Source organism: Quercus suber, unplaced genomic scaffold, assembly GCF_002906115.3.
Source record: "Quercus suber isolate HL8 unplaced genomic scaffold, Cork oak 2.0 scaffold_490, whole genome shotgun sequence".
Classification (NCBI taxonomy): Eukaryota; Viridiplantae; Streptophyta; class Magnoliopsida; order Fagales; family Fagaceae; genus Quercus; species Quercus suber.
This window is the reverse complement of record NW_027069939.1, coordinates 181,973-200,074: the sequence shown is the minus strand read 5'-3', so window position 1 is coordinate 200,074 and position 18,102 is coordinate 181,973. Positions and strand designations below refer to the sequence as shown.

General features: G+C 31.7%; 1 protein-coding gene and 1 non-coding gene across 2 annotated transcripts in view; one reads left to right on the top strand and one right to left on the bottom strand.

Annotated features, from left to right (window-relative positions):
* LOC112025419 (probable LRR receptor-like serine/threonine-protein kinase At1g07650) overlaps nucleotides 1-18,102 on the bottom strand; it is a 59,531-nt gene that overhangs the window by 13,563 nt on the left and 27,866 nt on the right. The window contains exons 5-21 of the mRNA XM_065763058.1: nucleotides 10,651-10,722; nucleotides 10,491-10,562; nucleotides 10,341-10,412; nucleotides 10,158-10,229; nucleotides 9,956-10,027; nucleotides 9,763-9,834; nucleotides 9,590-9,661; nucleotides 9,386-9,457; nucleotides 9,222-9,293; nucleotides 3,353-3,421; nucleotides 2,595-2,660; nucleotides 1,779-1,841; nucleotides 1,660-1,695; nucleotides 1,514-1,551; nucleotides 979-1,361; nucleotides 590-785; nucleotides 124-270 (exon numbers count right to left, since the gene is read on the bottom strand). Coding sequence (XP_065619130.1) covers nucleotides 124-270; nucleotides 590-785; nucleotides 979-1,361; nucleotides 1,514-1,551; nucleotides 1,660-1,695; nucleotides 1,779-1,841; nucleotides 2,595-2,660; nucleotides 3,353-3,421; nucleotides 9,222-9,293; nucleotides 9,386-9,457; nucleotides 9,590-9,661; nucleotides 9,763-9,834; nucleotides 9,956-10,027; nucleotides 10,158-10,229; nucleotides 10,341-10,412; nucleotides 10,491-10,562; nucleotides 10,651-10,722 — 1,646 coding nt within the window. The remainder of the gene's footprint in view (nucleotides 1-123; nucleotides 271-589; nucleotides 786-978; nucleotides 1,362-1,513; nucleotides 1,552-1,659; nucleotides 1,696-1,778; nucleotides 1,842-2,594; nucleotides 2,661-3,352; nucleotides 3,422-9,221; nucleotides 9,294-9,385; nucleotides 9,458-9,589; nucleotides 9,662-9,762; nucleotides 9,835-9,955; nucleotides 10,028-10,157; nucleotides 10,230-10,340; nucleotides 10,413-10,490; nucleotides 10,563-10,650; nucleotides 10,723-18,102) is intronic.
* LOC112025428 (small nucleolar RNA U19) lies at nucleotides 8,788-8,898 on the top strand. Its single transcript, XR_002884252.1, has one exon. It is a non-coding gene; the product is annotated as a small nucleolar RNA U19 (small nucleolar RNA).

Here is an 18,102-nt window from a genome sequence, read left to right as displayed (position 1 = left end):
CTGATCATCCATGGAAAGGAAAAGAAAAATAAAATTTTTGTATACATTGTTCCAACTCTGCCATAGTTGGAGAAAATGATTACAGTCCTTTCTAATTTCCTCATCAAGATTTGCGCAGATTACCATTTTCCCTTGGTATCCTCCTTCCCAAGCAGCCTTTCCACCAAAGAATGCCCAAAATCATAAAAATGAGGAGTAGCACCAAAACTATAGCCCCGACCACAATGAATATCTTCATTGTGCCATCCTCATGGTCAGGGAGAACGAAATCTACAGAGAAAAGAAATTAGCTAAGAACAGTGATTATAAGATTGCATTCAGAAATATATTTAGCACCATACATAAAATCCAAAGCTAGATAGAAACAGATGGTGTAGAGACACAAATTCACTGGGCATGGCCATGAAATGAAGATAAAGATAATTATGGTGTTCTACTTTAACATGGTTTTGAGTCTTTCATTTTAAATGCAGATAAAGATAATTATGGTGTTCTACTTCCACTAATTTCTATGTTTCTATTTTTTATCAATCTAATCTGAGTATGGAAGAAGTTGGACAACAGGATTCTCAATCTCCAATACAGTTACCAGATTCCACAGAGATAGCTGATATGAGAGGACCAAATATTGCTCTCTTTGGGGTAAATGTCGTCCCTTTCCCAGCCCAGTAAAAGCGAATCATCAAATTTCTATTCGTAACATTTGCTTTATATTCCACCACAACTGCTTTATCAACCCCTCTTGCAGAAATTTCAATATCAAAATCTTTCCACACTAATTTTTCCTGCAGCAAATTAATTCAATCAACTCCTCTACTATAATATAAAGAAAATGTCATACTCAATTCACAAAGCTCCCAATTTTGCGAAGTCTAAAAGAGGTCATGGTAGACAGTCTTACCCCTAATTTATTGAAAATGTTGATTCCTAGAACTCCTCCAGTATTATATACAGAAAAAAATAAATTTGACAGAATACCTGGACATAAATATCAAATATCCGTCTTCCAAGACTGGAAACAGATCTATTGTCTCTGAATACTATTTCCGCAAAGTGAAGTTTCACTTTATAAGTTCCATTTGCTAAGCAGCGGGCATAATATGTGAATGAAAGAGGAGATTGGCGTGCATTTGTGTATAGTTCGGACTCGTTCATTGTGAGTATGGATACATTATTTGCTATGTGGCCAGTATTTTTTTCCAGAGAGTTTACGTCCCAAAAATGTCCAGTGCTACTGAATCCCCAATTCTCCCTTCCATGATCAAATTTCGCTGCACCAGCTGAGTCTTCATCCTCTTCATACTGAATGTTTCCAACAATGGTTGCTTTCCCTCCACAATTTATATGCAATGAATACCGATCTATATAGAAGCAGCATCCATATTATTGACAATCAAATACAAGTAGCTGTGATAGAACAACAATGAAATTTCCTTTGTACTCTTAATTACTTTTTGTTGTTATCTTCTGCAGGAAAAATATTTAATTTTTATTTGAATAGATATATAATTACCATTTGAACATGGAGTGTTCAGGCACTCATGAAGTATTCTTAATCAGTGAAGTAGATAAAGAGTGTCAGCTCTACAAAATAAACCTGAAAAAGGACTAAAAACAATATCATGGGGTCTTTAATAAGTTCACAAGTTTGAAGCTTACAAGTTGTCCCTTCCAGAAGAACTTTTGAACAAATTTCTGAAGCAAGGGAAGAAAACGTTAGTTTCACATAATTGGAGAAGAGAGCAAAGTGTATAAAGCTCCAACAGCGAGAGACGTACAGAGTTTCACGACAAGGTGGGGCTGAGCTCTCTGAAAAATTATTGTAAGAAAGATCTATTTGGCTGCACAAAAAGCATAATAATTATACTAAATAACTCACTATAACTCCGAACAAGAAGTTAAGGGAACTTTATAAGAGTATTTTGCTAAAACAGTTAATACTTTATACAATACAAGATGGAAAGAAAATTCATAAAAGAAATCATTTCAATAATTCAGGATCAGCATCACAGAAAATATGGACTTTTAAAGTTTGAAATAACTGTTAGTCAATACTATCATTCTCGGCCTTCTTTACCAAATTAGCCACAACATGAAAGATTTTGGCTAATGTTTACAGTCCCTAAAGTATAGTATGATCATTAATATGATGGACTGCATGTAACGTGTAGTGTAATATTCTTCCAAATTGCTCTATTCCGAAAACAATGCAACTGGTTTGTCAATGATAATCCAACATCAATTCGGGCTTATACCAACAACCTTATCCAGTTAGCTCAAACTTTAGTCATCAGTCCAATCTACCCAGATATTAGACAACCAACTTAACAATGGAAAGTATATTTGTTCATGAATTGCTTTTTTATAGAGCCACATGGAGCAAGATCCAAAACAAAGCTAGCATGTGATTGTTTGAGATCAGCTACTCATCTAGAGAGAGAGAAAAATCTGCAACTGATCTATAAAGAGGCCATAAGATGAAGCACTGTCCAAAGTGATGTATATAATATCTTGTTAATAACTTTAAAAGTATGCTTGTCCAGACTCACAAGTCCATGCAAAATTGAAGTAGAATTTAGGATGAAAACCCTTACTATTTATCATCTCTGTTCTTGATCCAGTCCGGAATGGCCCCAGTGAGCAAGTTGCTTGTCAGATACCTATTTAGTTAAGGAAAAAAAAAACACAATATCACCGGTTAAAGCACAATATCACCAGTAATGTTTCGATGGAAAACGTTGTGTAAAGATAATTTTCTGTTTTTTCTAGTGTTTGGTAGTATAAAAAAATAAGTCAAATGAAAACTGTCTTTGGTCAACTTAAAAAAATATGGCTTATTTTTAGAGATTTTTTTCCACTAAATTTTTTTGAAAAACAGCTTTATCTCATAGCAAGCTAAATAAGAAAAGTTGGGAAACTATTTTTCAACTCATTTGAGGTTGCTATCAAATATAGAAAAATGAGATAGTTTTATAGAAAATACTTTTTAAAAAATGATTCATTTTCTAAAAAATATTATTTCCAAAACAAACAGAGCGTTAATAATAAGACTATATTAGAGGTCCTAGTTTTTCTCAAAAAAAGAAAAAAAAAAAAATTAAAGGTCCTAGTTTATTTTCTATAGTAACGACCCAGTTATATAAGGTCCTTTTATGTTTATTCTAAAAGATAAAGCAGATGAAGAGGGTTCTGGTTTTAGGTGCATGCAGAGTGAAGTTCATTGCACATTCACCCATAGATGTTGGCCAAAAGCCAAACCTGGTTACATATCGTTGGTGCTTCAGCTGCCTAATTAATTGTTTGAATTTACTCTATAATTGAAGTATGTTAAAGGTTTGGTTATGAATATTACATGTATGTCAAGCTTTCTAGACCATCAAAATTTGGAACCGTTCCATCCAATTGGTTGAAGCTGAGATCTCTGCAAGAATATAACAATACAGATGTCATAATAACAAAAAAGAAGGTATATAACTGTACCGCCGAATATGAAAAAAACTTGTAAGCTAGACACAAAAATTCCAATACTAAAATGCATGTAAGTCAAAATAAAAACATAATAAGTTTGTAACGAACAACTAGAGAAACTCCAAAAATGTTTATGTAATCAGTGGTGATATTATGCTTTCTGTTAGGTTTTAAATATTTAGGATTAAATGTTTAGATTCTTAGTTTGTGTAAGTTGGCAAACTGAGAACAAAAACATGTCTAGATTAGGTGTTAGACATTTCTCAAGATTGTACAAATCACGATTCAAGAACATTCAAGTTGTAGAGAAGAGAGTTTAAGTTCTGTGAAGCTTGACCGATCGAAAATCGCTAAAAAGTTAATTTTGCAGATTTTAAATCAGGCCCAAGCCTGCAAAAATGTTTAGGGTTTGAGTGAAACACTTCTATGTATAAAAGGAAAACCCTAACTACATTTTACAAGCTCTTGGAAAACTTGTGAGTTACTCTTGTGAGATCTATGAGGTTTTTGTAATTTTCTAATTCTACAAGTGTCTACCAGAACGAGGTCTACAATTAAGAACTGGTGGAATCAAGTTGTTGCTACAAGATCAACAACTGCTAATGATCTAAAACCTTTGAGGGGGATCTCAAAGTCATAAGTATGGGAGCTTGTGTTTTGCAAATCCAAGATAGAAGAGTCAGTAGAATCGGAGCTACACGTGGTCATGTTAGTAAGTTCTACTAGAGGTAGCAATAGATTTAAGTGGTAAATCTTTTGTAAACTTCCATTTTATTCTAGTGGATTTGTTTACCTTAAGGATAGCTAGGTTAAATCTTCCTAGTTTTTTTATTTGAAACGGTTAGTTTCATTGGTTTTCTTGGGTAATCATATCATTGTGCCTTTTATTTTTTGTTGTGCATGAAATGATTTACTACTGTTTAACCTTGATCTCGTAATTAACCTAAGTTACTACTTAACTAATTCATTAGGTTTAAACAATCTGTTTTAAGGGGGTCTAACAAACAAACAAGTGGTATCAGAGTGGGTTATTTCTTGTTTAGGTAGCTTTATCTTGAGTTGATCCTTGACCCCTGTGGTCATAAAACATGGTCACTCTCTTGTGATCCCTCTCCACTTTGATTGGAATAATTATGCCTACTAGAAAGTGAGGATGAAAACTTTTTTGAAATCTCTTGGTGAGAGGGTTTGGTTGTTTGTGAAAAATGGTTGGAAAAGACCTACCACCCTTGTAGATCAATGGTCTACTGCTTAAAAAGAAGCAGTAAGCTTTAATGGAAAAAAATTCAAGAGGATCTCTAATGTAGAGGTTGCTCACATTGCCTGGAATATTCTGTAAATTGTGCGTGAAGGCACTAAGGTTGTGGAAATAAATAAACTGCAATAGTTAACCTCTAGGTTTAAGAACATTAGAATGGCAAATGATGAAACTTTTGATGAGTTTTATGCAAAACTAAATGACATAGTTAACTTAACTTTTAATTTGGGTAAAGTATATGATCAACCTAAGACCGTTAAGAAGATTCTTATATCTTTAACTGAAGATTTTAGACCCAAAGTCACTGCCATAACTGAAAGCAAGGATGTTGACACCATTCATGTTGATGAACTTGTAGGATCTCTTCAATCCTTCGAGTTTGACTTACCCAAGACTTGCAAATCCAAATCTATGGCTTTCAAATTTGTAGATGATGTAGATGACTGTGGATTTGATGATGAGATCTCTTCTACAGAGATTTCTTATCTTGCCAAGAACTTTAGAAACTTTCTAAGAAACAATAATAGATGGGCAAGAAATCGACGAAACAATGCTAACTCTAAGAATGTGAAGAAGAATGAAACAGCCAAGAATAATACTTTTGAAAAATCAAAAGATAAAGTTGTTCAATCTTCTAACAATTCTTTAGGCTAACAGTGTTTTGGTTGTTAGGGGTATAGTCATCTTAGGTCAGAATATCCCACATATTTGAGATCAAAGGGAAAAGTTATGGCTATTATCCATAGTGATGATGAAGTTTCTGATCACGAGTTTGGAAGTAATCAAGAAGGAAACTACATGGCTTTCACTGCTACTGCTGAAGTAAGTGAAACTGAAATTGTTGATGAGAACCCTTTTGATGGGGAACTCTCTAAGAATGCTGACTTGCAAGAGGCTTATAACAAGCTTTGCAAGATTGCAACAAATGATGCCATGAATGTTGAGTTAGGTTTGAAAAAGATAGACACTCTTGAGCAAGAAAAGAAAAGTTTGTTGGTAAAATTGTTTGAAGCTAATGAACTCATAACTACTATTAAGATTGAGAACATGTCTTTGGTTGAAAAAGTTAAAAGTTTAGAATTTGAATTATTTGTTACTAAAGAAAAACTTGATAGGACTTCTACTTCTAAACTTGATAACATGCTAAATGTTCCAAAATTTACTTTTGATAAGATAGGGTTAGGGTTTGTTGAGAGTGGCTTTGCATCTGTTGTTACTCCCACTAAGTTTGTTCTTGGTGTATCTATCCCTAAACCAAAAATTAGGGTTCCTAAAGAAGTGGTTCTAACTACTAGGAAGATTAGGATAGATCCTAGTGAGACAAAACCCAAGAAACCTACTTATCCTAGAGGTAAGAAACAACACAAACCTTAGTGGTTTTGTCACTTTTGTGGTGGAGCTGGGCATACTTGCCCAAATTGTTTCAAGTCGCACGCTACAAAGCAAGCAACTAAACAAAAAGTGTCTATGACAAAAGCACAAGATCCCATGACACTTATTCATGAATTGGTAAAGGCTTTTAGCCTCTATGCCAATGCTGGAGTTGATCAACAATCTCATATGTCTAGAAACTCCAACACTAGGTTTGCATCTAAAAAAGTGTGGATGCAAAAGACTCAACCTTAGTGAGTCTCTCTGACATGGTCCATATGCTTTATCTCTCTATCCGTTTGACCAAAATGTTTTTGTTCAGGATTTTATTTTTGCATTACATTCATGCATTTCATTCTAGGTTGTTTAGGATTTTATTTATTTATTTTTAAATTAAAAAAATATTTGTATTACACATCACTTAATGTGTATTTGAGGTTGACCAATGAAATTTGCATTTCATGATCGTGTACCTTGTTTAGCTTTGATGAGCTATTTTTTTGCACTTTGCTAGTTTGTGATATTTAGTGCTTAATTGTGTGAGTTGTTTGTAGTCTTTAAACAAACGATCTTGATTTTGATGTCACATTCTTTTGATTGTAAGGACTTAAAAAATCCTAGGAGAAATTCATAAATAACCATTTTACCACTGTTACTTGCCAATCATGACACCTGTGTGCAATTTATAAAAGCCATGCTCAGTAAGGTGTAGCACTTGTACAGCAAGATTAAATGAGCTTTTGATTTCAAAAGAATAAGAAACAAAAGAAAAAGAAAAGCAAAAAGAATGCAAAATGCTTTTACATGATTGCAAGCATGTTTTCTAAGAGATGTGAGACCTATATGATGTAACTCTTTAAGTGATAGTCACTTTCAAACCAATGTAATTGATAATCTAGAAAATTTGTTAAGCATATAGTACATAAAAGTAGAAAGGAGAGTTCAAGTTATATGAAACTTGATTGATCGAAAATTAGACTCGACTAATCGAAATCGCAGAAAAGTTAATTCTGCAGATTTTAAATCAGGCCCAAGCTCGCAAAAAGGTTAAAGTTTGAGTGAAACACTTCTATGTATAAAAGGAAAACCCTAACTACATTTTACAAGCTCTTGGAAGACTTGTGAGTTACTCATGCGAGATCTGTGAGGTTTATGTAACCTTCTAACTCTACAAGTGTTTTCCGGAACGAGATCTACAATCAAGAACTAGTGGAATCAAGTTGCTACTACAAGATCAACATATGCTGATGATTTAAAACTTTTGAGGGGGATCTCAAAGTCATTAGTGTGGGAGCTTGTGTTTTGTAAATCCAAGATAGAAGAGTTCGTGGAATCAGAGCTACACGTGGTCGAGTTAGTAAGTTCTATAAAGTTGTAATTTACAACTATGTGTTTTGTTGGCTTTAATTTTGTGCCAAATTTGATTATAATTATGTTCAATCTTTTGTACCCTGTATTTAATGTGGGATTTAATTGTAAAGGTTGTGTGTGAGAGAGAGAGTGTGAAGACTCAAGGTAAATTGAAGACTGAAGTGTTTTTGCGGGTATCTCACGACTAAGCATCCCACGAAATGATGCTACATCTTACACATGACTGGAATGCAAAGAGTCAGGACAGGATGGAGACAGCTATGTTTCGCAAGTAGCTCGTGGGTAAGGCCTTCTCGCGAGACACTTGAGAAACATTCTGTTTTGCTAGATTGTCCTATCTGATACATACTTTCTGTACCCACACTATATATACCTACATTACCCGCATATGTTGAGGAGTACTTTAGAGAGAAAACCCTAATAACAAACCTTGTGAGTTAGAGTTTGGTATACTTACAATTCTTTACACAATTGCTTGTGGATTTTCCTTAACTCCTACCTCTCAATTTTCATACACTTGAGAGGTTGATAGCCCAAACACTTACCACGCCCTTTCAGAGTGTCAAGTGAGGTTTTGGTGCTGCTGGGAAGCATTGGAAGAAGCCAGGCTTTGGCGGATGCAATCGGGCGTATTGCGGGATCCGAAGAGCTAAACAAGACACGGTTCCGAAAAGCCTTGTTGGAGTAGGAGCTTGGAGGGTTTAGGTGCATCAGGTAGATTAGGCTTGGAGTGTCTCTTGCTAACCCATGTATCCCAACTGATTGTCTAGTGGATCGATTACCACTTGGAGGGCGGCGAAGAGGTTTTTTACCGAGTTCTTCGGTTTCCTCTTCGATAAGACATCAGCGTGTTATCTTGTGTTTGCATTCTTCTTCCCTACTTTTTTACCTTTCATTTTACTGTTGTATTATAATGATTATGGGTTATAGTAGCTTGTTTGTTTATCCGCTCGCATTTACTCTATTCCGCACTTAGTATTAAGTTAGAGTAAAATCAATCGAGCCGTAACTTTAATTTGGGGGGTCTAAATAACTCTTGTGTTTTCACACATTTTCGAGCTTTCAAGTTCTACTAGAGGTAGCAATAGATTTAGGTGGTAAATATTATGTAAACTTCCATTCTATTCTAGTGGATTTGTTTACCTTGAGGATAATTAGGTCAAATTCTCCCTAATTAATCTAAGTAACTACTTGGCTAATTTATTAGGTTTAAACAATCTGTTTTAAGGGGGTCTAAACAACAAACACTTTTCAATACCACATCTCTGTCAAATAGTACCCATTTTAGCTTAAGTTTCTATTCTAAATTAAAAAAGAAAAATTGGTTAGTTAGGAGGCAAAGATTAATGGATCATTATTGGTCTTCTTAAGTCTTTTGAGGGGACTTTTGGTTCTTTGTCGATTGTCCTCCAAGCAGTCTTAGGACATAATCTACTACAACATATATTTTTTCATAAAAAATATTATTGGAGTGATTATGGGCTCAAGTTCTAGAAAATAAAGTATTAAACTTCTACATATTAATTGACAACTAGTTATATTAAAAAAAAAAAGGTTTGAATTTTCAAATTTTTTTTTGATAAATCAAAAGATTTGAACTGTTATATCACATATGCATGTATCTAAAATAATTAATGGGGATAATTGACCATGTTCTCTCCAATTATATGGGGACTGCAGTTCAATCCTTTTCCAATAAAAAAGAGGCAAAAAATATTAGGAAAAAAAAAAAAAAAAAAGATAGGAGAACTACAAGATTTGAAGTTGTGTCATGTTTGATATATATGGTGGAATTGGTCCAGAGATATTACAGCTCCTCAGCATCCTGAAATGTAAATAAAGCTCAGATAAGAAAAACTGCTATAAATTTGGTTAGCATTTCAATTCATAGCATTTTACAACAAAAGAATTACTTACAATCTAATCATCCCTGTCATGCTACTTAAGTTTGGAAATTTCGAACCCTCTCCTACTAAGTCACTGATCCTTCTACATAGAGTTGCACCATCAATAACTGTTAGTTCTTCAGCATTAAATTTCTTAAATTTAAAAAACTCACAATTGTATCTTTGAGATTATGTAACTCAAGAACCGCTAAATAACTTAGAAGGTAGTACTCACAGCTCAGTTAAATTGCTCAAGATAGAAATGCTAGAAGGAATGGGCCCCTCAAAACCACTAGCTTCGATCTCTCTGTTAGCAACACAATTCAAATGGATCTTTAGCACACCTGAAACTATTACTTAAGAGAGATTTATATTGAATATAAGAAAATGTAGGAAAAAGACACATACAATTGCTTAAGCTGTTTCCAACTTTGAAAAAAGCTAGGCATTCTTCCAGTGAAGTTGTTACTGCTAAATCTACTGATATGTTCCAAAATAGAAACATTATTGAACAAAATACAAACCTGAAAGCTTATTTTTCAAGGAAAAATCTAAAAATACTATCAGCTATATAGAAAGGATTATAACAGTAACCACTTACAGTTCTGTTAATTTGATCAGATTAGTGAGATTAATTGGCAACTCCCCTGTTAGATAGTTAGCACTAAGGACGCTGCAGTCACCAAAAGGAAAGTTCAGACCATTTCATGTGTTAAGGGATGAAGCAAATCAAGGAGAATTTAGAAATGACTTATCAAATGTGATTAAAAAATTAAAATAAAATAAAACAAAGAAACACTCACAGATTCTCTAAGTTAACCAATTTTCCAAGCTCATGGGGAACAGTTCCAGAAAGAAGATTGTTGGACATGAACCTGAATATAAAATTTCCTTAAATATTTAGAGCTCGCTAGACCAGAAGAAAGAATGTTATAGTTTTACTAACTATATGATAGGTGAGAAAGAATGATACAAAAAGAGCATACAGATTTTTAAGTGTGGTGATGTTTCCCAAGAAGCTTGGGATCGCTCCTGATATGTTGTTCATACTGATGTCTCTACAGCAAATACACCTGATCAAATAAGAATGAGCATTTATTGGCTAAACTTGGATATGAACTGAAGGAGTCACTTACAAACGTTCCAACGTTGTAGAAGAAGCCCATTCGTGGGGTATAGTACCACTGAGACAGTTACGAATGAATTCACTACAATGAAGAGCAAATAGCGTAATTAGATGCTCAAATCAATTTTCAAGTCCAAAGTAGTAAAACAAAGAGTGGTTACGCCTCTTACACCGTCTTCAGGTAGGGTAGCTTCACCAGAGCGGGTGGAAGAACACCGGTAAGATCCTGTCCTTTAAGAAATCTGTGTGACAACGTCAATGATATTCTTCTTATTATTATTATTTACCTGTTGCAACTGAATTTTTCAAACCAAGTCTATAGTACACACAAGTCATCTCCACATATATGTGTTTGTATGACTTTAGAAATTAAACAATAAAAATGACACAACTCACTATGGTCATGTAGAATACATGTAGTGCTTATTATGGGCATGTAGAATACGAGTGCTATGTACTATTCTTATATACTTGATATATTTGCCTATTAGCCCACAAGTGTGTGTCTATATATATATACACACACATTTAAAAGCTGGAGTGTAACATTAATTGTTGCTACGCTTTAGTTGATCCACATCAGCATCTACATTATTATCTTTTTTTTTTTCCCAATATTTCTATAACCATTTTTATCATTTACTCATTTTTTTTTTTTTTTTATATTTACAATTTCTCTAACATTTCTCCTTCCCTTACCTTTTTATCTCTCCACTACTCTCTACTTTAATATCACTCTTCATCTTCTCTTATTTTGTCTCTTTTTATTCACACTCTTTTACTATAATTTTGATATTCTCTCTTCCATTCTTTACATAGTTTCCCCTCACAAAAAAAAAAAAAAATAAAAAAATTAGTAATAAAAAAAATAAGAAAAATAATGATTCTGTGGTCAATGATGTGGTGATGAGGTGGCGCAATAGGAGTTTTGCAACCATTAATGCTACACTTTTATATATATAGACTAGTCATAGACTTACACAATGCATGGAAATAGAAAATTATTTTGTAGTTATGGTATAATATAAGTGGAAAATAATTTATTCTCCCAAAAAATCAAACTATTTCTAAATTATATTTCATTTATCTATCTCAAAAAATATATCATCATTTTATTATTTGGATTTGTTAGATTGATATTATTCATTTTTTAGGAGGTCCATTTTTTTTATATTATGTTATAGCGCGTTATATTTTCCTTTGTTTTCTATACAAATAAATTTTTTAAGTTTGAATTATATTATTCAAAATTTTCATTCTCTTAAAAAAGATTATCATGATAATCAAAACTTATCATAAAAGTACGCTTGATATTAATCAAATAGTTGATAGCCACATTCAAATACATAGCTATGGTTGTATTATGGTATAAATTCAAATTCCCATTTCCAAAATAACTAAGTATTATGACAAACAAAAATCAAATAAAAGTTATAAGAGGGAGAGAGAAGACTTGTAATGAATAACTCAAAAAACACACCACCAGATCGTATTAGCCCAAAATAATGTTATAAAAAATACAGTAATTTATCAACCTAAAGTAGAGTTACAAGAAAGAATAAATAATGGAAGATAGAGTCATTACTCAAACACCAAATTATCCAAGCTATGCTATAAAATAGAATAACATTATATTCTTATACACTATTTTTAATTATATGCAACAGGAATACATTTAAAAATCAAAGAAAGAAAAACAAAATATTAACTTAAAACACAAAACCAAATTATATCAACATAAAGTAGAGATCTAAAGAATACATAAATTCATCAAACTAAAGTAGAGATACAAAAAATTGGAAAACCACAAAAAAACATGAGAGAGAGAGAGAGAGAGAGAGAGAGAGAGAGCATAACCAATTATAGTAATAGGATGAAAATAAGAATAGTTAAAATAAAAGAAAAATGAAGGGATATATTAAAAAAAAAAATTGAAGGTTGAGAGTAGTGGAGAGATAAAAAGTTAAAAGAAAGAGGGAAATGTTGGAGAAAGTGTAACAATAAGGTACAAAATTAATAAGAAGATGAAAGAGTAACAAATAAGAGAGAAATAATTGGAAATAAGTGGATAATATGGCTATTGATGTGGCTCAACAAGAACATAGTAATAATAAATGTTACGCTTCAATTTTTATACATACTAGTTTGTAACCCCATGCATATGCATAGATACACTTAAATATATATAATAAGATGCATAATATAATTCATATATATATATATATAATATTTAAATACTATTGATTGTCATTTTTATATTTTGTTAACTCTTTAAAAAATTTGTAGGGATATTATTAGGTATAAAATGTAAATTGTCCATTTTTTTTTATTATTGTGAAGCACCTTTTTTTTTTTTTTTTTTTTTTTTTTTTTTGACGATTCATTTATTCTAGACTATTTGGTTTTTGTACTTAATAACTTACTTGGATGAATATTATGATGTGGTCCCACATTTGATTCTAAAATTAAGAAATAAAACTCTTTAAGAATAAATAATTTAGGACACATGGCGTAAAATTGGAACTCTAATTTGGAATTTTAATTTGAATTTCTCTTAGCTTTACCTATTATTATATATAGAGGCTAGTGACTAACTTGTGCAATGCATGGGATTGTTTTAGATAAAATGTTAACATATTCAAGTTTAAAAATTTCTCTAATTTCAACTATTGGAAGCTAAATCATCTCCAATATAAATTGAAAAATGTAGTTTGAACATTTCTTGTGATGAAACAGTCAAAATTTTACACACAGTATAATTAAAAATGAGATACATACAAATATTGTGAACTATTTTATAATAATCATAATGTGCTCATACATTTGGTTTGATAAGTATTACTAAAGAATCAACAAATGAAATAAATATAAAATTGCATTTACATCTTAATATTAATAAATTTACAATTAAAGATATTAAGATCTAGTTAAACTCGAATCGCGGCAAAATCCACCACAAACTTTGTAATTCGACTAATTAGCACCTCTTGATGTTTTCAATGGAGACATTCAGGATTCAAATTCGCTAATCCCTAACTATCAAATTTAAGCTGCATTAAAAAAATAAAATAAAAAATCTATTCCCATTAAAATATTATATTAAAATAAATCCTATGATATATTTGGCTATGTAAACAAATAGAAAAGACAGAAAAAAATAAATAATTAGAGAAAATGAATGTCACAAATTGAGAGCTAAGGGAGAGAAAGTATGACAAACCTATTAATGTGATCTCTTGACAAAGGGAAGAATCTGGATCTCCTTTAAAATTAATAAATCAAAACGATTGTTATTATACTAAAAAATNGATGTTAGAGCAAATGGCTAACTACTTGAATGAGGACAATCTCATCAATGCACAGCAATACATTTAAAAAAAAAAAAAAATCACCTAACCATTATTATTGATCACAAATCTAAGCCTAGAAGGAGAATAGCATCAAATGTGTCCACACAAAAGCGAGTATACACACAAAACAAACTCAATCTATCCAAGTTATATATAAAATACCAATACTAACTTTACTAAGGCAAAAAATGGTACTATCTTTTGTCATATTTATATACAACGTTTTTCGAGGGCAGAAACCATAATAAGTAAATAAAAACCAACAATAATAAAGGCAATGGCATAAACCATAACATTTTGGCTTTAGCAGCTCCATCAATTTGATACAATCCCTACACCAGATCCAACAACCCATTCCACCAAATCATATACCACCGACAATTTCGTCGCCCCCAAATTCTCAAATTCTGAGGAAAAATAAAATTGCATTTGATGAAGCAAAATCATAAACAATCAAATGCATATTATATAAAAACAATCAAATGAAAATAAGGTTCTCAAAGAAAACTCTAAATTTTGTATTACCTTTCTCAACACTACCCATTGCAAATGACAAAAGCCTCTTTCTACACTTGCTCCTCTTGACCTCACTCTATGATCTAAAAATAGTTGGTCCAATAATAGAGAAATAGAGAGAAAATCAAAATTTGCGATCAAAGATTGAAATATGGCTCAATAACTTGAATCGAAAGACTAAAACAAAACATGGTGCTATAGATGATAGAAGATTAAATTAAAGCATAGTTAACAATTGTTGGTAAATTAATGTTTTAGTAGGATTATTTTTTTAAATAATCTATTAGAGTAAATTAACAATTAAAGAGAACCAAAAAAAAAAAAGTGACAACTTCAAATACAAAATTAAATTGCATCAACCAAAAGTCGAGTTCAAAGAATACAAAAAATATCAACCCAAAGCAAAGATGCAAAATATATATATATATATATATCAACCAAAAAATTGAGAGAGAGAGAGAGAGAGAGAGAGAAATAACATCTTTTTTTTTTTTTTCTTTTTTCTTTTTCAAATATATATATATATAGATTAATTTTATTTATTTTTTTATTTTTTTATATATAGTTACAACCTAAAACATCTGCTTCTAATGATTGTATTCTTTGTTACCAGACCAAGACACCAATCGATTTTTGGTGTAGGCAGATATTGAACCCTAGATCTCTTATTTATCTTGGACGGTTTTAACATTACATTTAAGTTTGCCTTTACATATTCATCTACTTTTATTTAGATGTTTATAACTAAGGTCTGTTTGGATACCGCTTATTACTGAAAGCTAAAAATTGAAAACACTGTAGCGAAATAATTTTTAAATGTGTGAATAGTTCTGTGAGACCCAATTTTAAAGTTAGATTTGTTGTAATTCGTACTTGTGGGTCCCGTAAACAGTGCACGAGAACCACAGAAAAACGCCAAACGCAGAGAGAGAAATAATTTCAATGCAATCCAAACTCAACCTAAATAATGAAATTAATGAAGAATCAAAAACCAAAAAAAATGTCTATACATATCTATACTATATATAATAATGGAAGTTTTGTAATAAATTTTACAAAACTCTTTTTGCACCACATCTTTAGCATCCTTCCTTATTTTTGTTTTTTGTAATTTTTACTTTGTTAAACTTTCATCTTCTTTAGCTATTGTCTTTTTAGTTCAATCTTCCGTCACCTTCAATCAATTTCTTTTAAAAATTTTCATTTGATTCCCTTTATAGATTTAATTTAATTTTTTTTTTCCTTTCTATCTTCTTAAATTTTACAGTTTCATTTTGTTCAACCTTTCATCTACTTCCACACTTCCTCTTCCGTCTAAATTTTCATATAAATTTCTTCGAACTTTATTTCCACCTCTCTTTCATATTCCTTCTAAGTTGTCCACTACAAAAAAGGTCAATACTCTCTCTTTCTCCAATTTTGTTTCTCATTTTGGTGGATTTTTTTTATATTGTTTCCACCATTTATTTTTTTCCTTTAATGGTTCATTTTGGTAAATTTATATCAACTTTTATGGATATTTAAGTATTTTGGTATTCCAATTCCCAATCACAAGTTCTTTTTCTTTATCTCATTGGTTTGATTTTATTTGGGTTAATAATTAGTTGCAAGTTAGAATTTGATTTTTTATAGTGATCAATTTAGATGTTAAACTATGAGACTTTACTAAGTTTTGTTTATTTTTTAATCCTTTTGGGTGGACAAAGTATTTTTAATAGTTGTATTAGAAGTACAGAACAATGCCACTTATTCAAACAAAAACAAAGGTTAGTCAAACAAAAATAATTGGACGTGTAGCATATTTTAGCTTTTGCGATTGTATTTTCATTATTATTATTATTTAATAACAATTCATATAGAAACTTGATTATAAGATTTTCCCAATAATTGTTTATTTGATAATTTTTTTTGGTGGACGAAATTGCAATTTTTGCAAAGAAAATAACCTTAATAAATTATCAACAACAATTTGTTTTCCTAATTGGTCCAATTAGTCATTGTTAAGTTTTATTAAAGTTTTAGTTATGTTTTCGGTGTTTTGAATTATAGTGTAGAAAAAGAATATTTTTGCTAACTTTCCTTTTAATTCTTGAGAGGAATTATATTGCAAAAATAAAATTAATGGGACCAACCTAAAAAAAAATATCATGCATAGCGCACACGCCCACAGCTAGTTTTGAATAATAGAGGAAGTTTTCAATAAATTGTTTCCATTCTTCTACTATTTTAAAATAATTGATATGCAACAGATTAATTTTTCTTTAATGTTTGATTTTATTTCAAAAATAATTTTTGTTTGAGCCATATTATAAGTAGGAGGTGGAGCTATTTTTCTTTTCAAGGGATTATATATATACTAGACTTATCACGCGCACTTTACACGTGCAATAATACTCTTATTTATTTATTTATTTTTTTGGTTTAGTGTTATAATGTTTAAAAGAGATATATAAATAACCATTATTTTTTCTCAAAAAAAAAAAAATTGTTCATATATTTTTTTTATGAAAGAGGTAAAGTAATGTGGAATAATGTTTAAAAGTAAGATGGAGATAGTGTCCTAAGTTTTAAGCTAAATGGAGAAAATAAAGGAAAAAAACTAAAATTTAAGAATAGTAAATTACTTTTTTAACCAGTTTATGTTTGCAATTTAAAATTATTTAACTAAAAGATTGGGGTATTTTAGAGAGTTTATAGATTTGTGTAAGGGTATTTTAGTACCCAAAATGTTGAAACTCAAATAGGGAACCCTATTGTTAATTTATATATATATATATATATATTATGGGGAGTGGAAGAGTCCCCATCCAGGCCTTAAGCCCAATAATGGACTAGGCCACGGGAGCGAACTAGGCCTAGCTTGTATACTTGAAGGAACTCCAAGAGGGCAATGGGCTGTGAGGGAAAGGAAGCTAAACCATCCCACATACGTAGAAAGGGAAAGCAACACAGGAAAATGGTTCTCACGGAAAAGGTAAGAAACTAGCCTTACTTGAAGCAAGATGCACGGATGATCCATGTGTAGTTTCCAGAAGATGCCAAGGACCACGGGAAACTTCTAGAACACGTAAGAAGATTGAAGATTCTTACCTCCGCATTAATGAAGGGGTTCTTACCTAACCCCTGCTGCATTAAATGCATATGAGACAGCCTAAACAGTACAGACATCCCCAAGAGTCAAAGTTCAAGGATAAGGGAAAGGAAGGAACTGATAAAGTAAAGAAAAATATCCTTGAGAGTTTGGTTGGCAATAGGACAGCTGTAGAGATAAGGACAAGGGATAGACCTATAAAGAAGGGAGGAAAAACAAAAAGAATGGGACTTCTTCAAATAAAAAGAGAGAGAAGGTTGATAAATCTAAGAGGGAGAAAAAGAGAATGTTGAGTACCACGGGAACAATAGAGTTTCTAGATGATGCAACTGAATGCAAAAGTTTTTCACAAGCATATTGTGAATTGGAGACATATGCCTTAGTTCATCTTTCTCTTGAAGAAGTTGTTGTGTTTTGTACACCTTAGGGTTTTGTGACCAAGCAACTTCATGATCTTCATCGTGTGATGAACAAAAGAACTTTGCAGCCAACATCCTTCTCAAGTTGGTGATCAAGTCGCGTACTGGGAGCCGTGTATTGAAAGGAGAGATTGTCACTATAGAACAAGTCCAATTGGGTATTGGGATAAGGGTTCAACTGTAGGTTGGTATAAGGTACTGAGATTCCTTTACTTGTAATCGCTTGTTTTGATAATAGTGGATTCT